Below are 25,699 nucleotides of genomic sequence, written 5' to 3'. Positions count from 1 at the left end.
TGCTGTTAGATTTGGTTATTGTCAATATGAGATACAATACTGTTATCTATGCTGTTAGATTTGGCTATTATCAATATGATATACAATACTATCATCTATACTGTTAGATTTGGCTATTATTAATATAAGATACAATACTTTTATCTATGTTGTTAGATTCAGCTGTTTTCAATATTTAGTAGACAACCTCAGCCCAAAAAAACTCCACAGACAACACAGCAAAGGGAAATAAGCAAGTCAAATTTTTCAGCTTGATGGAAATCTCATGTGCAGGGTAATTCTAAATTCCCCTTTAAAGATGTAATGTAGTATCTAAGGGTCAAATGATGATCATAACATGAAAGTAGAAACCAAATGAAGTTAATAGTTGTCATTATTAGAAAAACTGGAGAAAACATGTCAGTCCACCTAAATATCAGCTTCAGATTGCATCATTCATTGTTTTGCCTAAAATGCAGGTACTGTCCAAACCCAGTAATAGATTTATTCATAGATCCAGTCAAAGATCTATTTTAGTCATTTCCGGTTTCAGTTGAGATCCCTTCCCTTTATAACTCACTTATCCTCCACCATTTCCAAGTCAAGGGTCATATATACTGACCCAGTATCATATCTTTAAAGCTAGAGCCAATGAAAAGTGTTAAGCATCCTTTGCTTTCTCAGTGACCCAGAATGAGTAAAGTTTGACTGCATTTATTTCAGAAGCATTTTGGCTGTAGACCAGCGTTATCAGACAAGCTATGAAGTTTCCCTAGTACCTGTCATTATTAGAAACAACTCTGGAGTTTCCCTTGTACCTGTCATTAATAGAAACAACTCTGGAGTTTCCCTTGTACCTGTTGTTATTAAAAACAACACTAGAGATTCCCTAGTACTGTCATTATTAGAAAAACTATGGAGTTTCCCTATTACATACCTAGTACCTGTCATTATTAGAAAAACTATGGGGTTTCCCTATTACATACCTAGTACCTGTCATTATTAGAAAAACAATGGAATTTCCCTATTACATACCTAGTACCTGTCATTATTAGAAAAACTATGGAGTTTCCCTATTACATACCTAGTACCTGTCATTATTAGAAAAACTATGGAGTTTATTGAAAAGACTGGTAGCATTATAGTTTTTAATTTTCCTGTTTTTCTCTCCTTTATGCACATTAGATGCCTCACTAGTTAGTTAAAATTAATCGAATATCCTCTCCTTGCAGTGGATTTTTTCCACATCCCTGCTGTACTCTCATTCCCACATTTTTACTTGGCTGATAAGAAGTACCTGGATGCTGTGGTGGGGTTAAATCCAAATGAAGCTGAACATCAAACCATTGTGGATGTTGAACCAGTATGTATATTTAAAAATGTAGAAAAATATACCAGATCAAAATGAAAGTGTCATGAATAATCACATTATTTATGCTTGCATTTGTATCATCAGATGTACACGTGGTCATTATAAGAGTACATCAAAAGAACAACTTCAGCTTTCATTACTGTGCTCTAATTAATGCCTCCCTTTTGGAAACTGTAGCACCCCTGGAGGCATTAATTAGGGAATATAGGGTCCATCTGTATGGCCTCATTGCATCTCAGCTATTCTTACTGCTTAGTTCCAAGCAAAAGTTTGGAGTTTATTACATAGTACTGACCCTGTAGAGAGTGGGCTAAGGGCAATAACTTTGTACATGTATATTATTTGTACATTCTTGATAAAACTTTGCATTCAGCTCTGGTTATTTGCACATTGTATACATATTGTTTTATCTGGAATCATGGAACATCATGAGGGGACAAGTACTACACCCTCATCACAAAAGAAGGTCACTATGACACATTTCTCACGTCTCTGACATTGGTTAGATTTTGTTGTTGTTTTTTTAAGTTTAATTCATACTTGAATTGTAAAAGTAGATGATTGTATGAATCATTAATAGTATTAGACTCTTTCAACACAGAAAGTCACTGTGACCTACGTTTCACATTTTACTGGCTTAGGTTATGTTATGAGGTTTACCTCATGACCAGTTTGTTTTGTTGTTGCATTCAGTACACATACTGTTATACCTAGAATCATGAAACTTGGTAAGGATTCATCTTGATGCATACCTCAGAAAGTAGGTCATTGTTAATCGTATTATGCTTCAGTGAATTTTGTGTTTAATATTAAGCACAGTTTGTCAGAATCATTCAGACTAGACAATAGTGTCATTCTCTGTATAGTACCACATTCTTATAACAAAAGCCGGTCACTGTGCCCTGCATTCACAATTTACAGGCCTATGTTAAGGTTTTGTATTTAGCTCATTTCCATTTAGGTTTTTAACTCTTCCCTATGAAGTCAAGCAGACTAGTTGTAGTACCCTTCCTTTGGCATCTGCACAGGTAGAAGATAATACATATGTACATCCCATTGAATCTCAACTGTTCTTTCTTCCTAGGTCCTATGCATCAGTTTGGAGTGGGTTTGTATGTGATTTAATGGTATGTTTGCAAAATTCTGGCTATATAGTGCCATATAAAAGTTAAAATTTTAAAAATATTAAAAGATATCATGTCAAGATAACTTTATTAAAATACTTTTATTTGTTACCACTCTATGGTCATTAACTAAGTAACAGAAAGAAGGAAAATCAACAAGTTTTGTAAAACTGAGCAAATCATATAATTATCCAAGTTATAAATAAAAATGTGAGAGGAACTTATAGTATTATGAAATGAATCCAAAATAATCCTGAAAGAGTTCTATTAAAGTCTAAAAATGAAATGTTCCATATAAAGTTTGAAACTGGAAACATACTGTTTTGCAAAGAATCATGACAGTGTCAAAATGGCATTTTCCAGAACTACCTTGAATAATTCACAACAGTTCGAAATAATGAGCTCTTTTATTTCCAATAAACAGTCCAAACAAATGTTTTTCCTCTCTAATAATATCTAGATTTAAAATAAACCACATCTGCTGACTTGATGTTACAACAGGAACACCAAAAATAAGAATGACTCCAAAATAGGAATGAAATTTGATAGTTCATTTCTCTCCTTATATACACATTTTATTACAACTATATTTCACAGCATAACCCCATGTGACAGATCATACTACTCAATAAATATTTTGAAATACCTCTTCATGTGATCTAACCCAACCAATTGGAGATTACTTAATTTTTCTAGAACCCTACCAGCCAAAATGAAATTACCCCAAAATCATCAACAAGTCTTATTAAGATTATCATTTGTAACATGTAAGCATGTAATTTTACGCTCTTAATATTCCTAAAACAGACCCTAGTCATGTGGGCAAGATCTAACTAAAGATAATCACTGCAATTTACAGCCATAAGTAAAAATTGCAAAAATTAGATAAATTTGAGTATATTTTCCACATGGTAATTTACAGTGACTACTTAAAGCTGAGTAGTGGTCAGCTAAGTAATCATTGACTACACTTTGGTTTCTTCTTTAAAAATGTTACCCAATCATAATACCTTAGAAAAGCTACTACTTCCTTGCAAATCCAGCCCTCCCAGGCTAAACCGTTTAGCTATGAAAGCTAATAGCTACTTGTCCAAATAGTGGTTGACTAAATAAAGTGCCATCCTCTCGATACAGAGATTGGTGCCAAATCCTTTGACTTCTGAAGTTATTACTTCTGCTCATGCCAAGTTGCATGCTGTCAGCTGATGAGAAGAATTTTGGGAAATTATTGAAAGCAAGTAGGAGGAATTATCTGATTGAATGGAAATAAATTCCATCTTTAATGTCATACCTTTTTTTGCTCCCTTCTTTCAACAACAAAATTTAGTATGGTCAGTGATAGGATTTTATTCTACACTTTTTTCAATACCTCTGTTTTATTGCTTCCTGTTTTTCTTTCCATTGTAGTACACTGGCTTGGTGCTTCAGGCAGCCAAGAAGCTTCAGATTAACTTGTACCTGGAACCCATTGCCAATATCACGTAAGACAATATTTTAACACCTATTGACGTAATGTGCTTTAGGACAGGTCAAGCATACAAATGTAATACACTTTCTGATTAGTCATACTTCCAAATTTAATGAACCTTCTGATTAGACAAACTTCAAAATGTGCAGCACTGAAATCCATGATATACACTTTGAATATTGATGCCATTATGCTGTCAAAGTGTTTCCTGTGTCCTAGTGCTATGGGAATTAAACTCTCCCTGTGACCCTGTGCCAATGAATTTTAAATCTTCCTTCGACCAAGTGCCATGTAAGTTACATTTCAGCTATTATTTTTTTAAACAAAATTTCTCAATATACATTGCAGTGTGGATAACAATACAGTAGTCCCCCTCTTATAAGGCCACCCCTATTGCAGCAGAGAAGTGACCTTATAATGAGGGTGGCCTTTCTAGAGGGGGGTGACAAATGCGAATAGTAAATACATTTGAAGAAAGTCACAAGTACATTTAATTTTAAAACATTTAATATTTTCATTAAAATATCACATGCATGTTGTGAAATAAATGAAAAACAAACTGTTTCATCATTTTCAAAAGAATGTTATGAATAACCATTGATATAGTTTTAAAACTGTCTTTATAATAGTGTTACAGATCACATCATCTGTCACTTTCTTGGTAACTGTCTAAAAAACAAACCAGTCTTGTTACAATTAAAATATCCTTGCTGTCATTTCCCCTGCATATATTGTTTAGTCTTTTGTTCCAATCTTCAACAACTTCATTATTAACATCAGCTGATTCTCCACTTAGGACAGAACACTTAATATTGTGTCAGACTTGAAATCTGTGCAACCATCCATTACTTGCGGTAAAGTCCTCATATCCCATTTCAACTGACAAAATTGTTGCTTTCACTTGGATGTGGAATTTTCTTAGGATGCGCAGTGCAAAGCCATTCAAAAACCTTGTCATTCGAATCAGGATACAAACATCTCCTGGCTCAATCTTCCTTTCTCCACCCATTCCACCTTCCCACTTCTGCAGAATTGTTTGCTTATCTTTCACGATATTGTTTATCTGAGTCTTTCCAACATCACAGTTTTCTGCAAGGATCCTTGACCCTTTCGTGAGGGGTACTTTTGAACACAAACTCATCTTTTTCAACAGATTCTGGCCGTAAGGAGCAGGTGGACGCTGGTCAGGGGGCCCGTTCAAGAGGGGGACTACTGTATTGTGTTTATGATTTGAGGATGTAAACCGATTTTACTGTCACTGATGTATTACTAGTAGAATCTCTCTTTATTACCCTCAAGTCACCAGCAACTCCTCCACTGATGTTTCACTGGTAAAATCACTGTTAGTACCCTCAGATTTCTCATGATGTTTCACTGGTAAAATCACAATTAATACCCTAATATCACTGGCAGTCCCTCCACTGTTGTGTCACTGATACAATCATCATTAAAGCCCTGATATTACCAGAAGCTCTTTGGCTGATGTGTCACTGGTAAAATTACAATTGACATCCTTAACTCATTGGCAGCTCCTTCACTGGTGAAATCACCAATAATGCCCTTTAATCACTGGCAGATCCTCCACTGATGTGTATGTCACTGGTAAAGTCACCATCAATGCCCTGAAATTTCTGGCAGATCCTGCACTGATGTGTATGTCACTGTAAAGTCACCATCAATGCCCTGAAATTACTGGCAGATCCTGCACTAATGCGTCACAGGTAAAATCAGAAAGATCTCAAATCACTGTCAGCTCCTCTTTTAATGTGTCACTGGTAAAATCACCATTAATGCCCTCAAATCACCAGCAGAACTTCCAATGATGCATCACTGGTAAAATCACCAAAAATAGTCCTTAAAACATCATCTGTTTCTCCATTGACATGTAACTAGTAAAATCACCAATAATGTAGATCCTCCTGTGAGTCAGAGTTAAAACCACCCTTACTACCATTTAATTACTATTAGCTCATGCACTGCTGTGTCTCTGTTAAAACCACCCTTACTGCCATTGAATTACCATTAGCTCATGCACTGCTGTGTCTCAGTTAAAACCACCCTTACTACTATTGAATTACCATTAGCTCATGCACTGCTGTGTCACTGTTAAAATCACAAAAAAAGCGTTCAAATCACCAGTAGTTCCCCCACTAAATTGTCACTGGTAAAATAACTGTTAATGTCCTGAAATCCATAAATACAAGATACTATCCTTTGTTTTAAGTTGGCATGGAACAATTATCTGTTTTGATCTGCAGTAATCCTTTTGGCTTTATCTGCATACTTTTGTTTTTGGCTTTATCTGTGTACTTTTGTTTTGATCTTTTGGCTTTATCTGCATGCCTAAGTTTTTATCTGTAGTTATCCTTTTGGCTTTACCTACATCGCATAGTTTATCTGTAGTTATCCTTTTGGCTTTACCTACATGCCTTAGTTTTTGTCTAGTTATTCTTTTTGGCTGTATGTGGGTGCCTATGTTTGATCTGTAGTTATCCTTTTGGCTTTACCTACATCACATAGTTTATCTATAGTTATCCTTTTGGCTTTACCTACATGCCTTAGTTTTTGTCTAGTTATTCTTTTGGCTGTATGTGGGTGCCTATGTTTGATCTGTAGTTATCTTTTAGCTTTATCTGTGTGCCTTAAGTTCCATCTGCAAGTCTTTGTTGTTATCTTTTTATCTTTTTGGCTTATCTTCTTACCTTAGGTTTTATCAGTAGTTCTAATTTTGCTGTTTATGTCACATTTTTAAACAAAACATTAACACTAAGGATCATTTGAATGTGGTTTGTACTAGTTTTGTTTGATCTGTATAATAAACCGAAATACTGTATGTCAGCAAAAATGTTGCAGTCCTCATAAGATCATAATTTCATGCTTCTACCAAGGTCCATACAGGCATATCAAGTTACCCTGATCCCTACAATCTATCAAATTACCCAAGTCCCTACAGCCATATCAAGTTACCCTGATCCCTACAATCTATCAAATTACCCAAGTCCATACAGGCATGTCAAGTTACCCTGGTCCCTACAATCTGTCAAATTACCCAAGTCCATACAGGCATATCAGGTTACCCTGATCCCTACAATCTATCAAATTACCCAAGTCCCTACAGCCATATCAAGTGACCCTGGTCCCTACAGTCATATCAGATTACCCTGGTTCCTATAGGCATATCAAGTTATCCTGGTCCGTGCAGGCATATTACATTGCCCTGGTCCCCATAAGCATATGAAGTTACCAAATGTAAATACCTGTTTACATCAGAAACAGAAATCAGGATTATGAATGTGTGTGTGTGTGTGTGTGTGTGTGATTTGGATTTTGAATGTAGCTTTAAAGAAAATTTAATTCATATAGCTACGATGTATGCAGCTTGACAGTTTATAGTAATGTCCAGGACTGGATCATCATGTCACAGACATGTAGCATCATATCCCACCCAGTCACATTATCCTGATACCAGGCTGACCAGTCCTAACACTAACCTCATAATGTTGGGCGCAAGCAAGGCAGCTGCTAGTACCATTTTCATGTCTTTCATATGACTCGGTCAGGGTTCAAACCTGCAAACAACTGCATCTGAGGTGGATGCTCTCACCACTAGGCCATCAGAGCAATCTTATGAACTTGAAAGCATTTATCTGTTTATAATATGTTAACTTCAAAATCACTCCAAAAATCCATATCATGCACTTAAGTATGTAACAATTACATTTTCATCAAAAAATCACTTTTGTGTTGCTATTATCAATAACAAGCCATGTTGTTTGTGTTTCAGAGAAACAGAAAATATAACTGAAGTATTCTTGCCCATATTCTGGCTTAATGAGGTATGTAATCAGTAAATACTGTCGTCATAGGCTGTTGTGTGTTAACTGTCTGATACTTTGGTTGTAGGAGTTATTTTTAGTGAGGTATGTAATCAGTAAATACTGTCGTCATAGGCTATTGTGTGTTAACTGTCTGATATTTTGGTTGTAGGAGTTATTTTTAGTGAGCTTATCGGCTACGCCAAAACAGGGAGTTGTCGTAGTGGGCTTATCAACTACATCAAAACAGAGTTATTTTAGTGAGCTCATTGGCTACGCTAAAACAAAGAGATACGTCAGGATATCAATGTACATAAAGTAACCTGTTTATTACATACTCTTATAATTAATATAATTTACCAGATCTCCAAACATAGGTAAGTGGGAAGAACACAGCTGTTTAAAAAAGTTGCTTTTATACTCTTGACGGAACTTCAGTTAGATCTAAGAGACCTGAAGAGCTTTATGTGATTGACTGTTGTCCATTGTAGTGTGTGTCTTTCATCCATCCATTACCAAAATTTGGTTATCACTACTTCTAAACTGCTGGGAGGTTTGCAATGAAACTGTATGCACACATTCTTCCCAAGGTTTGGTTGGTCCTAGATAAAAATGGTGCCCCTCAGACATTGAATGTGGCCACCCTAACAGCCATCTTTTAAAAAATCTTGTTACTGCTACTTCTTCTGAATGGACAGTCAATATCAGTGTTGGCTTTTCACCAAAATGCTTCTCATGATGTCTAGTTATTTTTTAAAATATTTTGTGCCAAACTGCCAACCATCACAGTGGCAGTCTTGAAACTCCTATTGTCATTACTGTTCTTGAACATATAGTCATTTTGTTATGAAATTTTCACTCAAAAGATTTCTTGCAAAGTCATGTTGGTTCTACATAAAAATTGTGCTGATCTGAATCCATTGTGAAAATCTTTTGATTGTTACTCCTTCACACTGGATGGGTATATTGACATTGGTTTTTCACTAAAAAGTTTGTCATAAATGAAAATAGTACACCCTCCCCCTTAGGATATCCAATATGCCTGCAATGGCAGCAATCTTGAGAATCTTGTTCTTGCTACTCCTTCTGAACTAATGCTTGTTTTGACTAAACTTTTATTATAATGTTGTTCCAGATGAAAATGGTGCCCTTTGGACAGGCAATATGGTTGCCATGGAAGCCACCTTGATAATCTTACGACTGCTTCTTCAGAATGGATGGTCATTGTGACATGGCATTTCAGTGAAAGACTTTATGCTGTCTAGTTGATCCCAAGTGATGATTTTACATTTAGTACTGCAGTGACTTTGAAATCTGAATGCATAATTTCAGATCAGATGGTTATGTAGATTTGCACGTTTTACTTTAAGACTTCTTATGATGTCTAGTCGGTCCTCAGTGTAAATGGTGCTAATTGGACACACTATATGGCTACCAAGGCAGCCGTTTGAAAATGTTACTGTCAGTACTAATTCCAGATGGATGGTCATATTGACAAGACATTTTCTCTGAGTTACGAGTCTAGGCTCTTACAAAAAGTAACAGAAAAAAATATGAAGACAACAAGCTTAGTCATTTGGTTACAATAAAGCCATTTGATTATTGTTCAGAGTCATTTGGCTACATCAAAGCCATTTGATTACTAGACTCATTTGGTTAAATTAAAGCCATTTGATTGCTTTTCAGTCATTTGTTTTCATCCAAGCCATTTGATTACTAGTCATTTGGTTAAATTAAAGCCATTTGATTGCTTTTCAGTCATTTGTTTTCATCCAAGCCATTTGATTACTAGAGTCATTTAGTTACAATAATGCCATTTGATTATTGTTCAGTCATTTGTTTTCATCCAAGCCATTTGATTACTAGACTCATTTGGTTAAATTAAAGCCATTTGATTGCTTTTCAGTCATTTGTTTTCATCCAAGCCATTTGATTACTAGAGTCATTTAGTTACAATAAAGCCATTTGATTATTGTTCAGTCATTTTGTTACTCAGTGCCATTCAGTTACTGTTAAAGTCATTTGGTCATTCAGAGTCATTTGGTTTTTTTTTAAAATATGACCTTCACAGAAATTGAATTCCTTTTTAATTGAGATAAGAAGGTGGAAAATTTTGCCAACCAGTTGATTCTTCTGCAGAGTGCAGTGATAGATGATGAGAATGCAGACAAGATGAATTCCATGCTGTTTACCCCACTGAAAATCATCTGGGTTCTGGAGATAAGTCTAATATCAGTGGGACTTCTGGTAGTACTAGTTTCTGTGATGTATTGTGCCTTCAACAGACATCTAATCTTCACGGTCAGTGTAAAATCTTTAATAACTCTGTACATTTACAGATGTATTCTTCAAGCTCGGTGTAAAATCATACATGTATTCTTCAAGGCTTATTGTAAAATCATGTACTTAATCCATAAGGTCTGTGTAAATTCATACACATATTCTTCAAGGTCAATGTGAATTCATACACATATTCTTGAGGGTCATTTCTGTAAGGTCGTTGCAAATTCATACACATTCTTCAAGGTCAGTGTGAATTCATACACATATCCTTTAAGGTCCTTTGCAAAACCATGTACTTAATCTGTAAGGTCTGTGCAAATTCATACACATGTTCTTCATGGTTAGTGTTAATTCATACATGTATTCTTCAGAGTCAGTGTAAATTCATAAATTGCAAAATCTCTGTTTGTTAGAAGTATTAAATTCTTACAAATCAAATGAAGAAACTGAAATCATGAAACTAATTTTGCTATTAAACACCCAAATTCTAGTTAGGATAAAAATTTAACTTTAAAAATGAAAATGTTAAATTATATATTAATGTCTTATATTAATGTAATATTTGCTAAATGTAACCTAGTTATTGCTACCTGCAGTAAGATCCAGATTTACAATAGTTTGATTAGTTTTTTTCCTTGCCTTGCAATTTTTGTCCTGTAGTTGAAATGTTTAAAGCATGAATTTTGTATAATTCGATGTGATTTTGGGGTTATGGTCTAAATTACTTTGTTAGTATTGTTCGTGCAGTACCTGTTGAACACTAATTAAACTCCACTAATTTGCAGTGTTGGGCACACGATAGACATTCCCATGTTAAATAGAGTGGTCAGTTTATCTTGCATAAAATTATACTCATACATAGTGGACATTTTATTTACTAATTTTCACCGTAACTATGTAGCAAGTTAAATGCAGTTGATAGTTTAATGTCTCAGAGAACTTAGGGTATTCTCTCTAGTTACTTTCCTCTAATGATAAGTCCACCTTGCAAATTTTGTCGAGAAACGATAATTAGATTTTGAAGAAACTAGTTTACCTGGATAAATATTTGCTGAAATTTTGTGTCATCTTGCATGAGTTTATTTTGAGATAAATATGGCAAAAGTCCACAACACTGACAGTCTTTTTCTGTTTATCAAGAGACAGTCAATCTTTCCAGTCTACAAGAATTATGATAAAAGTCAATGACACATAAAATCTTCTCAACCAACCAATATTAGGATAGAACTCAATGACAAATAATCTTCTCAGGCTGCCAGAATTATGGTAAAAGTCCAAGCCACAAATAATCTTGCCAGTCTACGAGAATTAGACTAAAATGTCAAGATAGGCTAATAGACCAGTCTATGAGATTTAGGCTAAAATGTCAAGATAGGCTAATAGACCAGTCTATGAGAATTAGGCTAAAATATCAAGATAGGATAATAGACCAGTCTATGAGAATTAGGCTAAAATGTCAAGATAGGCTAATAGACCAGTTGATGAGAATTAGGTTAAAATGTCAAGATAGGCTAATCGACCAGTCGATGAGAATTAGGCTAAAATATCAAGATAGGCTAATAGACCAGTCTATGAGAATTAGGCTAAAATGTCAAGATAGGCTAAGAGACCAGTCTACCAGAATGATGATGTGAATTCAAGACATAGCTGATCAATCTACCAGAATTAAAATAAAAGTTCAAAACACACTATCTTACCAGTTTAGCAGAATTAGGGTACAAGTTCATGACATAATCTTAACATTCTACCAGAATTAAAGTCCAAGACACAGATAATCTTAACAGTCTACCAGAATTAGGGTAAAAGTCTCAGACACAAAAACTTATCATTGTTCTAGAATTAGGAGCCTTAATTTTTTAAGGATGTTGATGTGGTTTTATCAGCACAAATTATCACAATGGTAAATTTTACTAGTGATATGTAAAGTGAACTTTTATACATTTCTGCACCATCAAAAACCCAATTCAAATGCAAGATTTCTATCAACAATTCGACACATTTTAGAATGTTCTGCTGAGAATTTGTGGAAAACACAGTTATTCTCTTTACAGAATAACATCACATGCATCCCATGACATCACAATAATACAATTAATTATGACAGCTTGTTTGGAATTTACTGTGAAAATTTTGATATTTTACCAGTAAGATTACAATTTATTTTATCAGCAGCATAACATCAGCTCAATAATACAAATATATATTTTGTTTATTTGGATTTTACTTGTATTTACCAACAGGAAAGACCATTACATTGTCAGATGTGTTAGAATTTTACCAACAGGAAAGACTATTACATTCTCAGATGTGGGAATTTTACCAGTAAGAAAATAATTACATTATTAATGCAATAAATTTTTGCATTATCTCTTGCAGTCCACTACCAGTAGAAAGGTGAAAGTGGAACCATCTTTTAATGAAGGTCCTGGGACAGAATATGATCATACTGGACAGAATGAGCGATCTCCTCTGATAAATTCTGATGTAATAGATCAGAGCTATTCATCATGAGGGACATCAGGGTCTATATAAGTGAGGGTGTTAAACCTTCAGCAGTTTTGATTTTGTACAAGTCTGTTCATTCAAAATCTGTATAGAATTTTTTTATTTTGTCCTGGAACAATAGTTTCTTTTGGTTATGAGATAAACTTTGACGCAATAGTATAGTTTTAGAACCAAAAATGGAAGGTTTTAAGTTCTAAATACTGCACTCTGGCAACTACAGACTAAAGGCTTTAAGTTCCAAATACCACACTCTGGCAACTACAACCTAAAGGCTTTAAGTTCTAAATACTACACTCTGGCAACTACAGTCTAAAGGCTTTAAGTTCCAAATGCCACACTCTGGCAACTACAGCTTAAAGGCTTTAAGTTCTAAATACCACACTCTGGCAACTACAACCTAAAGGCTTTAAGTTCTAAATACTACACTCTGGCAACTACAATCTAAAGGCTTTAAGTTCTAAATACTTCACTCTGGCAAATACAACCTAAAGGCTTTAAGTTCCAAATACTACACTCTGGCAACTGCAACCTAAACGCTTTAAGTTCTAATACTGTGCTTTGCTTGGCAACTAAAAACTGAGGGCTTTGAATTATAATACTACACACTAGCAACTAAAAATAAATCTCAGTTAATATGATTTTACTTAATAAATCACTACAAAGTGTATTATAAGTGACCAATCCTTGACAAGGGCAAAGGCAAGACAGACCAATGGTATCATGACTAACAATTAACACACATGATTATGTTACAGCAGACAAGACTAAGCATGGTTTAGAACTGGTGTCAATTTATTTCACAAAATGGTTCAGTTTTTTTCTTCTTGTAAATTTACAGCTCAATAGATACTAATTCATAATTATAGCAGAAGTGTGGGGAAGAGTGATAGGTGAGTGAAGGAATAGAGATTGTCACCATGTCACCAATGTGGAACTTTGATGACCTCAGAGTTCTTGCATGATTACATCTTTTGCTTATTGGCTAAAAAAGCAGTTGCTTGATTAGTCTAGATAACATAAGCTGGCAACAGCCACATCTAAGAATTATTGCAAAAATATTTTTTTTCTTTGATCAAAACAATCATTGTAACAGTAGAAAATGCACAGGTATGATCTCCAGTTATAATAGCATATACCTTGAGACAAAATCCTCAACAACACATAACTGGTGTATAGATACAATCACATTGCCATCAAACAAAATCCTCAACAACACATAACTGTAGTCTCCAGATAAAATCACAGTCATAAAACAAAATCCTCAACAATACATAACTTTAGTCTCCAGATATAATCACATAGCCATCAACACTGCTGATTAGTCATACTGGATTTGTTTTGTTTGAAGTGTTTTGATTGGCTGATAATTTGTTCACTTGGCCCAGTATGCAGTCACACAATAATACAAATCATTTAATGTGACAATAGTATCACAGTATGTCAATACATAAATTGACTTTGATTCAAGCATACGGTATGCTTAGATGGCATGAATGGCCAGATAATGGTAGATAAAGTAATTAAAGTTTGAAAATTAGCACTGGCCCAACTTGCAGTAAAATAGGAAGAAAGCACTTGTCACAGACTAGCACCTTGGAGAATTTGACTTTTTTGACTTTGTAAATGTATAGACAGTTATCTAGGCTATAGGATTTCATCTGCCCTGCTCTACAACTCATAACCATGGTCACAAGATACAATCATCTAGCCATCAAAAAGAGTCCTCCACAACAAATAATTATGGTCTCCAGATATAACCACATGGCATTAAATAGAATCTTCCAAAATTCATAACCATGGTCTCCAAATATAACCACATGGTCATTAAATAGAATCATCCACAACTCATAACCATGGTTTCCAGATATAACCACATGGCCATTAAATAGAATCCTCCACAACTTGTAACTATGGTCTCCAGATATAACCACATAGCCATCAAACAGAATCCTTCACAACTTGTAACTATGGTCTCCAGATATAACCACATAGCCATCAAACAGAATCCTCCACAACTCATAACCATGGTCTCCAGATATAACCATATGGCCATTAAATAGAATCCTCCACAACTTGTAACCATGGTCTCCAGATATTACCACATGATCATCAAACAGAATCCTCCACAACTTGTAACCATGGTCTCCAGATATGACCACATAGCCATCAAACAAAATCCTCTACAGCTGAACTGGATCACACTTGTTGAATAAGAGTATGACCAGTCGAGAAAGTATTTTTTCAGAGTTTGTCCTTAAAAGGTTTCAGTAAAATAGTTATGTAATTTGTAAGTATTTTTTATTAATTTGTATTTAATATATGGACCAATAAATGAGAAATAAAGAATTCATGTCTTATTTAAGAGACCAGTATCATTAGTTTATTGATAAATTACCATGACTGTAATATTTATAAATTATTGAAGTTTGGTTGATGATAATTTTTTGTCATAATATACAGAAAGTCATGATACATCAGAATCATATTTTCATGTTTTTTAGAATTCTATTGTCAAATTATAATGGAAGATGACAGTCCCAGCTTAGCTTTCATTTTTCATCAATATTCTTCATTTTGCAGATGTATTGACATAAACACAGTCGTACACATCTGTTAAGTTTACAGACTTTCCAACCTTTAAAACTTTACCATAAAGTGTACTTAAACAACTTTTTATGTTTATGGATTAACAGAACAATAGCAGAACATTTTAAAATCTGACAGTTGCAGGATAATTCGGATATTGAATGGTCCGGGTTTGATCCAGATCTGGGTTTTAATATTAGACTGACTTGAGTTGGTCATTGAACCAAACTAACTTGTACAGATGTTACCTCAGAAGCCACAATACACACATGTTGTTCATGCAATTGTTATGTATATTTGATTTAATTTAAATCTGATTTAATTGTTTGTATGTTTTAAAAATCTTTCTATTTTTTTAATCTCATTATATGTCAATATAAAGTAGTTCTTTTTACAAGGAACTCATATGTTTTCCAGAAAACAGTTTGACCTTGACTGTTCATTTTAGTAAACATAAAAGGCTGACCTGGTTCCCAACCTTAATACAAAATTAGTAACAGCCATGTGAACAAATTATTTTTAATTTATTTTATTGTGGGAATAATAATGTTGAGATTGAGGCTGTATTGAATACATGACCTTAGGCTTGTAAATAGTTTTAGTGAGGTAAACAACATTTTTTCTTGGAATAAAATTATTGGTTTTTATCGAAATCATACTGGGGCTACATAATTTTTTATATGTAAACATGATCAATTGATCCTCTATTTTGTAATTAGGCATTTCCAAAATTGTGCATTACTTAGTTTTAATAGTCTGGGCTTAAAAATGCTTGATTTCAAGTCATTTTCTTCTGTTGTAGCCATTTTTCGAGTTATATGTTAATATTTCTTCAGATTGTTTGGATTCTAAAAGATTAGTTCCTTTCTCAGGAAATATTTTTGTGCTCATACAGAATTCTTGAACAAAGAGATTTCTTAAAAATTTTATTCATATTTCCAACACTGGATTATTGTTTGTGAATAACACAGAACTGTAGACATTCCAACACCACAAAGGATACAGTATACGTCATCGCCTTCCATCTTGGTTTCTTTGTCGGGACTAAAACTTGAATTCGTTAGAACATTTTATTATTAGTTTATCTAGGTCTAATGTTGCAAGAAACATTTTATATTTTCTTAAACCAGTCTTTTGATTGTTATGTCTGACACAAATGGCATCTTACTAAAGATCCAATCTTCTTGTCCAGGCAGCAAAGTATAACCTAGTTTGATTAGACTTTCCAAATTTGCTTCTGCAAATTGAAATTTTCTAATCTTTTACAATGCATCATCTGTGATGAGATCATTTTTATTGATCATTGAGATATGACTTAAAATAAATCCCTTATGAGTTGAGTTTGTCTGTAAACACTTTAAATATTTCCTTAAAACATCTCTAATTATATTTACTCTGGTGGAGAACAAGACTCCTTTTGTATTAATACAGTTTAAAAGTTTGTTATTCTTGTAACCTCTTATAAGTCTATCATGGGCACACACATGTGATAGGCAGTCTATCATGGGCAAACCCATGTAATAGGCAGTCAATCATGGGAAAACCCATGTAATAGGCAGTCAATCATGGGCAAACCCATGAGATAGGTGGTCAGTCATGGGCACACCCACGTGATAGGCAGTCTCTCATGGGCAAACACATGTGATAGCCAGTCTCTCATGGGTGCATCCACGTGATACACAGTCTGTCATGGGCACATCCATGTGATAGGCAGTATATCATGGGCACATCCATGTGATAGGCAGTATATCATGGGCACATCCATGTGATAGGCAGTATATCATGGGCACATCCATGTGATAGGCAGTATATCATGGGCACATACATGTGATAGGCAGTCTGTCATGGGCACATCCATGTGATAGGCAGTCTCTCATGGGCAAACACATGTGATAGCCAGTCTCTCATGGGTGCATCCATGTGATACGTAGTCTGTCATGGGCACATCCATGTGATAGGCAGTATATCATGGGCACATCCATGTGATAGGCAGTATATCATGGGCACATCCATGTGATAGGCAGTCTGTCATGGGCACATCCATGTGATAGGCAGTCTCTCATGGGCAAACACATGTGATAGCCAGTCTCTCATGGGTGCATCCATGTGATACGCAGTCTGTCATGGGCACATCCATGTGATAGGCAGTATATCATGGGCACATCCATGTGATAGGCAGTATATCATGGGCACATCCATGTGATAGGCAGTATATTATGGGCAAACCAGGATAATACAAAATATCAAAATGTGGTGGCAAATTTGCAGGTAAAAATGTCACTGCTTTCTTGAAACTTCTCAGTTTAAATATGCACTTAGCTCAGAATTGTGATTCACCAGCTGACTTTAGTATGATAAATTCACAGTATTTGAACATAATAACAATAATAATAATAATAACAATAATATGTACTTTATTTGATGAGGGTAATGCAGTATAATATACCATTCTTCCCTTAGACCCTCGGGATGAATAAACTATAGTAAATACAATGGAAAAATAAAGAAAATAATAGAGCATGTTGAAATACATTAAGTATAAAGCACATAGTGTATTATGAAATGCATTAACATAATAAATTCGAGTCCATGAAAAATACCTTTCCAATCTAATTGTTTTGGTGAGTTCATCCCATACAATTGCATTGGAGTAAGCAAGTAAGTTTTTTTTAAGTATTTGATTTTGCAAATGATGTTTTGCAATGATCATTTGTAATTGAAATGCCCCCATCACATTAATGTTTAGATCATAATCTAGAGCTACCTGGAGTTCAGTTTCAAACTTCTCTCTCCAGGTAAACCAGGTAGCCTATAGACAAAACATATCAGTATTGACTTTGATGAAACAGGGCAGATTTGTATCCATATTGCTTCAAGCGACTGATCCCGGGGTCTTTTCTTCATTAATAGGAAATCTGACTGTTTATATATAAATTTACCCCTCCTCCAACTTTATCAGTAGTTTCTGTTCTGTCTTTTCTCTCATTTTCATATCTCTGTATACCAAACTGATTATTTTGTACATCTATACCAAGGAAAGTTCCACATAGGCCTAACACATGGACTGTTCTACCGCATAATGTATTAGCAACACTTGCCTACTGAGATGTGCCTCATAACATCCTTATTTTACTATGCCTATTGAAGCAATAGTGGATATATTCTTTAAGGATTCACTTTTAACATCTATAGAAATACTTAAATTTGTATTCACATCAATACTAGTAAAAGAATTTACACTGTCTCCACTATTCACATTTTCAGAAGGTCTGTAAACTGTATAGAGCAATTACAAGGCCTCATGGGAGGTTTCATTGGAATAACATCTGTGTACATCTTCACATTAAATCTGGTTAAGTTGTACCAGTGATTTGTCTAATGTTTTAGCAGTATGTGCACGTTTGGATATTTTTTGTACAATAAACATAGTACTTGAATGGTTACACTCTGTTTCTTTCATGATAATATTGTGGTGTTAGTGGATTGGTGTTGTACATTTACACTTAGATATTGCATTTTGTGCATATTCCTGACATGAAATCAAACTGTTTTTGTTATAGTATATTTTGTTATTGGGCTCATTGAAAATAATATTCAGACATAAAGTACTGCTGGCTCGTTGAAAATAATATTTAGATAATATCCAGACATGAAGTACTGCTGGCTCGTTGAAAATAATATCTAGATAATATCCAGACATGAAGTACTGCTGGCATTCTGTTCGTTATGGATCTTTATTGTAAGTGTCGAATCATGTGTTTGGAAAATGTTTTTTGAAAATATGAGTATCTTTTTCAAAAATAAATGTTTTATTTAGGGTTTTTTGGTCTTGTTTTATTTAGGGTTTTTTGGTCTTGTTTTATTTAGTTCTTTTTGTGTCTTGTTTTATTTAGTTTTTTTTTGGCATTGTTTCATTTAGTTCTTTTTGGCCTGCTTTATTTAGTTCTTTTTTGGCCTTGTTTTATTTAGTTCTTTTTTGGGTCTTGTTTTATTTAGTTCTTTTTTGGCTTGCTTTATTTAGTTCTTTTTTGGTCTTGTTTTATTTAGTTCTTTTTGGGTCTTGTTTTATTTAGTTCTTTTTGGGTCTTGTTTTATGCTCACTGAAGGAGAATGAAATGCTAGCTGTGCTTTATTTACAAGACTTCATTAAAATAACATCATGACTTTTTATGGTTGAAATAGCGTTGTATTATAAGTGACATGGATCATGCATAAAAAAATAGTCAACCCATCTTTATCCGATGGCAAGGAAAAAGTGTGAAGGATGTTATAGACCTTTCTTGGTTCAAAATTAATTGTTAATTTAATTTTTCTTATGTAAGATTGTATATAATTAAATACGGTGTTCCCAAAATGAGCTTAAAGGCAGTGGTTCTTGCAGATTAAGTACTTTTCACACTACTGATATATCTCTTTCATTAAACAGTTTCACATTTCCAGTTATGTAAAATGGTGTTTTTTTATTATTTACCATTAATTGATTATGATATATGATTATATACTCTGTATAATTTACCATTGATTGATGACATTGTATGATTGCATGTCCTGTGTTGTTTACCATTAATTGATGACAGTGTATGATTGCATGTCCTGTGTTGTTTACCATTAATTGATGACAGTGTATGATTGCATGTCCTGTATCATTTACCATTAATTGATGACAGTGTATGAATTTATGTCCTGTGTCATTTACCATTGATTGATGACATTGTATGATTGCATGTCCTGTGTCATTTACCATTAATTGATGACAGTGCATGATTGCATGTCCTGTGTTGTTTACCATTAATTGATGACTGTGCATGATTGCATGTCCTGTGTTGTTTACCATTAACTGATGACAGTGTATGATTGCATGTCCTGTGTTGTTTACCATTAATTGATGACAGTGTATGATTGCATGTCCTATGTCATTTACCATTAATTGATGACAGTGTATGAATTTATGTCCTGTGTCATTTACCATTAATTGATGACAGTGTATGATTGCATGTCCTGTGTCATTTACCATTAATTGATGACAGTGTATGATTGCATGTACTGTATCATTTACCATTAATTGATGACAATGTATAATTGCATGTTTTGTATTATTTACCATTAATTGATGACAATACATAATTGCATGTCATGTATCATTTACCATTAATTGATGACAGTGCATGATTGCATGTCCTGTGTTGTTTACCATTAACTGATGACAGTGTATGATTGCATGTCCTGTGTCATTTACCATTAATTGATGACAGTGTATGATTGCATGTCCTGTGTCATTTACCATTAATTGATGACAGTGTATGATTGCATGTACTGTATCATTTACCATTAATTGGTGACAATGTATAATTGCATGTTTTGTATTATTTACCATTAATTGATGACAATACATAATTGCATGTCATGTATCATTTACCATTAATTGATGACAATGTATAATTGCATGTCCTGTATTATTTACCATTAATTGATGACAGTGCATGATTGCATGTCCTGTGTTGTTTAGCATTAACTGATGACAGTGTATGATTGCATGTCCTGTGTCATTTACCATTAATTGATGACAGTGTATGATTGCATGTCCTGTGTCATTTACCATTAATTGATGACAGTGTATGAATTTATATCCTGTGTCATTTACCATTAATTGATGACAGTGTATGATTGCATGTACTGTATCATTTACCATTAATTGATGACAATGTATAATTACATGTTTTGTATTATTTACCATTAATTGATGACAATACATAATTGCATGTCATGTATCATTTACCATTAATTGATGACAATGTATAATTGCATGTCCTGTATTATTTAGCATTAATTGATGACAATATATAATTGCATGTCCTGTATTATTTACCATGAATTGATGACAATATATAATTTCATGTCCTGTATTATTTACCATTAATTGATGAAATATATAATTGCATGTCCTGTATTATTTACCATTAATTGATGACAGTATATAATTGCATGTCCTGTATTATTTACCATTAATTGATGACAATATATAATTGCATGTCATGTATCATTTACCATTAATTGATGATGATGTATAATTGCATGTCCTGTATTATTTACCATTAATTGATGACAATACATAATTGCATGTCCTGTACCATGTAATATTGTTTCTTCATCATTTACCATGACTAGATAGCAATATATGATTGCTTGCTCTGTATAATGTAATAATTTTCCTTCATCATTTACCTTTAATTGATAATGATATACAATTATATGCCCTGTGTAATTTACCATTAATAGATGACAGTACATGATTCCATGCCCTGAATCATTTATCATTTTAATTGATGATGATATATGATAACATACCCTGTATCATTTACCATTAAGTGATGAAATTGTATGATTTCATATCCTGTATCATTTAATATTGTTTCTTGTTCATTTACCATGAATAGAGAACAAAATATTTTATTGCATGCTCTGTATAATTTGAAATTGTTTCTTCATCATTTACCATGAATTGAGAACAATATATGATTGTATGCCCTGTAATATTGTTTCTTGATCATTTACAATAAGTTGATGGCAGTATATGTTTGCGTGTCCTGTATAATGTAATATTGTTTCTGCATCATTTACCATTAATAGATAATGATGTTTGATTGCAAGCCCTGTATCATTTACCATAAGTTGATGACAATATATGATTACATGCCCTGTATAATGTAATACTGTTTCTTCATCATTTACCATCAATAGATAATGATGTATGACTGCATGCCAGCAAATCCATCCATATCCAAATAACCTCCTCCTTGACTCCTGACTCCTTGACTCCCGACACCTTTAAGGGGTTTCCTGATTGATAGGAATTTAGAACTTCAATCCTGGAGAGGGTCACAACAGATGAAGCCTCTCTTCTTGGCAGTCATACAATGGGAAATCATGTTTTTTAATGACTATTGTCACATCAGTAATACTATGCCACCCTCAGCATGTTTTTTCTCTTTAAAAACAAGAAGATACCCCTTAGCACAATCATGGAATACTGTTCGATGATCTAAGACATCATGGAATACTGTTTGATGATCTCAGACATCATGGAATACTGTTCAATGATCTCAGACATCATGGAATAGATGATGGTGCCTGAAACCTGCTTATCATGGACATGGGATCCAATTTTGATCTATCCAGACCATGCTCACTCGCCTTGTTCCCAAATGGAATCTTTCCTGGGTTTTAACAGCTCAGTCATTCTTGTGACAAAATCATGTTTCCTTCTTAAGAACAGCTTGCTATCACTAGCCGTCCAACACATAACTATTTGCTCCATCTCCATGATGCAAACACAACCCCACACGCGCTGGCCGCTTGGCAAAGGGAGTTATTAAATCAAAGTACTCTACATTAGTGGATCAGGTACACTAATGAAAATTTGCCTCACTTAATGTAAGTGACTTCCATGATCGTTTCCTTGAATGTAATGTCTGACTTTAGGACAAATTGAAGTTAACTGACTGTCATGCCCATTCTGCCTTCTCTAGTTTCCATTTTCATGATATGGTCTCATTAAGGGGAAAACTGAATCTCAGTAGGTTAGTGGTAGCTGAACTGACAGTGCCTACTCCCCATTTATTAATGCACAACATTTAACCTAACATGAATTTTTTCCCCTTTTGCTGGATTTACCTGGTAAACTTTTGTCTCTTGTGCTAAACTAACTTTAGAAGTAAATTCTTTGTCCCTTGTGCTAAACTAACTTTAGGAGAAGTAAATTCTTTGTCTCTTGTGCTAAACTAACTTTAGGAGAAGTAAATTCTTTGTCTCTTATGCTAAACAAACTTTAGAAGTAAATTTTTTGTCTCTTGTGCTAAACTAACTTTAGGAGAAGTAACTTTTTTGTCTCTTATGCTAAACAAACTTTAGAAGTAAATTTTTTGTCTCTTATGCTAAATGAACTTTAGGAGAAGTAAATTCTTTGTCTCTTGTGCTAAACTAACTTTAGGAGAAGTAAATTCTTTGTCTCTTGTGCTAAACTAACTTTAGGAGAAGTAAATTCTTTCCTCCTCCTCTTGCCTATTATCTAAATGTCATCCTGGAATTCATTTGACAGAGAAAGCAAATTGTTTAGTAAATTATGTTTCTTCCGATAATTCTAATGTGATCACATAACAGATAATCTCTTCCACCCTTCCTCACAAAATAACTGGCCAATCTGGGTGTATGGTAACCACCTTGTGGATTGAAATGGGAGTTAACCTGTATTAGTTGCTTCCTAATGGCTATGTAGCATAGAGACAGAGATATGTTTCTTGTCTTTCCGGAAAGGCTTGATTCAGGTGTAATAGAGAAAGTTATCCTACTGTAATATGGTATTTTAAGCATTATTGGAGGAATGTAATCTTGTAAAACTTGGCTTTTCCTCATGGTTCATTATATTGATAGGTTTTGTCCTATGATAAATTGTCTGCATTCAGTCTCTCCGCCTTGTGTTGGACTCTCTTACAGCCTAATAGTGAAGTCAAGATGAACTTCTGCAGAACAAAATGACCAGTTTACCTCAATATGACCTTTGTAAGTATTAATGCTTAGTCTGATTTATTTATCTATAGCAAAATTTCAAGAATGTGTGTGAAAAAAATATACTGCCATAAATGTTATCAAAATCCAATCTCACAATACAAAGTCTCTTCCCCTGCAGGCAGTACATAGGTAAGAAACCACTTAGTACCCATAGTAGAAAATTGCCAGTCTATTTTCTTCAGATTTTACTTTGTCCCAAATTCATACATTTTGCATTGCTAATTTCACACCGCAAGTTATACGCTATGGAACAAGTAACATCCCAGTGCCTTTTTGGCAGATCTGGTTCATTTGTCATTGTGTTTACTCTTAAAAGGTTTGTCAAAAAGTTTCCAAAACTTTGCACAAAACCAGCTTCTCTGTGTCATCTTTTCTTGCTGAGTAGGTTGTTTCATTTATCTTTTGCCTATTTAATTTTGTTTTCATTTTTGTGTTGAAGCCTATCACATTGTTTTTGATGTGCTGTGTTTAGGTCAGTCTTAAGGTGATTCCTAATTTAATATACAAAATATTATGGCCAATGCAAGTCTCTGGATTATAAATTCAACGAAGGGACCAATGAGCCATTTCAGTAGTTACTATTCCTGTTATTTTCTAGTGAAGATTGCTTTTCTCATCCTGCCTGTGTACTATGTATCAATCAGTGATGATGTATTTTCTCAGCTATCTATGTTGTATGGTAGAATATTGTATATTGGTCTGTTCTTCTTGGAGTATTTCTGTGCATCCGAGTTAATTTTGTCAGCTGTCAATGTTTGTGATGTTGTATATGCTGACATTGCCTGTTTAATCTGTACATGAGGATCTGTTATGTAAATTTTCAGGTCTTAATGATTTTCTTAGAACATTCAAAAAATGCCTGTGGCCCAGTGCTCTCACAGAGAGAGAGGTGGGGTTTACATTGTATGTAAGTAACGACAGCTTGCGTTTAATCAGTGATGCACTTAAATCAGACTATGATGGATTTGGTCTCAGTACACGACTCATTAATTTGTGTTGGTTTCTTTACAGAATTGCAGGAGGTGAGGCGTTCTTGAGAGGAAAAAAAAACATTACACCTCTCTCTCATTTTGGTTAATAGTCTTTGACTATCTTTCATTTGCTTGTTCATTGTTTTAACTTGTTGGGGGGCAGCAACTGTAATGTTTCTCCAATAATACCTGATTACATTCCATTGGGGGGGCCCCAAGTGGCCGAGTGGTCTAAAGCGCTCTCTGTTACGGAATACTGCCATCTCACCTCTGTCTGCGTGGATTCGAGCGTCGGATTAGGCCAATGTGGGTATGTGAGAAAACTTGCCAGTAGTTTTTTGTGGGTCGGTGTTTTTTTCCGGGGTTTTCCCGGGTTCTTCCTCCACCATTAATACTGGCCGCCATGTATAGCCTATCGTGTGCTGAAAAATGGCATTAATCCCCACAACAAGAACAACAACAACATTCTATTAGGATAATTTTCTTTGATAAATCTGAATCTTCCTTCATGGAAAGTCGGAAACACTTTTCTGTCCATATTTATATAGACAAAGGGAAGCAACTAATACAGTTTAACTCCCATTTCTATCCACAAGGTGGCTACCATTAAACCTGGCTTAAACTAGACTAACTTGAACGACACCTTAAAGGATGCTCGCCTTGCGGGAAGGGTGGAATGGATATTTGTAATGGGCACTGAGAGTAGTTTGGCTTCATTGATGTGACAACAGTTACTGACATCATACAATTTCCCCTTGTAAGTCCTCCAAGTGGGGGAACTTCAGCCATTGAGATTCTCCCCCTCATTGAAACTCCAAACTACTTTTCAGTCAGGAAATGCTGAAAGGATCAGGAGTCAAGGAGATTGCTTGAATATGGATTGATTAGGTGGTACTCTACAGTTTCATATTTTGCAAAGGATTAGAATTTTAAGGAAAAAGAATTTTCCTGGCTTTCCTTACTGCTTATACTGGCTGTTTAAAAAGGACATTGTATATCTTAGGTATTATTCAAAGAACCTTTAATTCCCT

The 25,699-nt window shown here is 34.4% G+C and overlaps 1 protein-coding gene across 2 annotated transcripts in view; it reads left to right on the top strand.

Annotated features, from left to right (window-relative positions):
* The window catches only part of LOC149785891 (lysosome membrane protein 2-like), a 71,237-nt gene extending 49,397 nt beyond the window's left edge, over positions 1–21,840 (top strand). For both annotated transcript variants that reach the window (XM_089979887.1, XM_089979885.1), the window contains 5 exons: positions 1,212–1,342; positions 3,883–3,956; positions 7,728–7,779; positions 9,898–10,059; positions 12,418–21,840. In XM_089979887.1, the coding sequence (XP_089836013.1) occupies positions 1,212–1,342; positions 3,883–3,956; positions 7,728–7,779; positions 9,898–10,059; positions 12,418–12,552 (554 nt within the window). In that variant the 3' untranslated portion in view covers positions 12,553–21,840. The remainder of the gene's footprint in view (positions 1–1,211; positions 1,343–3,882; positions 3,957–7,727; positions 7,780–9,897; positions 10,060–12,417) is intronic.
* Positions 21,841–25,699: the final 3,859 nt, after the last annotated feature.

Source organism: Sinohyriopsis cumingii, chromosome 13, assembly GCF_028554795.1.
Source record: "Sinohyriopsis cumingii isolate HCF-2022 chromosome 13, ASM2855479v2, whole genome shotgun sequence".
Lineage (NCBI taxonomy): Eukaryota > Metazoa > Mollusca > Bivalvia > Unionida > Unionidae > Sinohyriopsis > Sinohyriopsis cumingii.
This window is presented reverse-complemented; position numbering and strand designations above follow the sequence as displayed.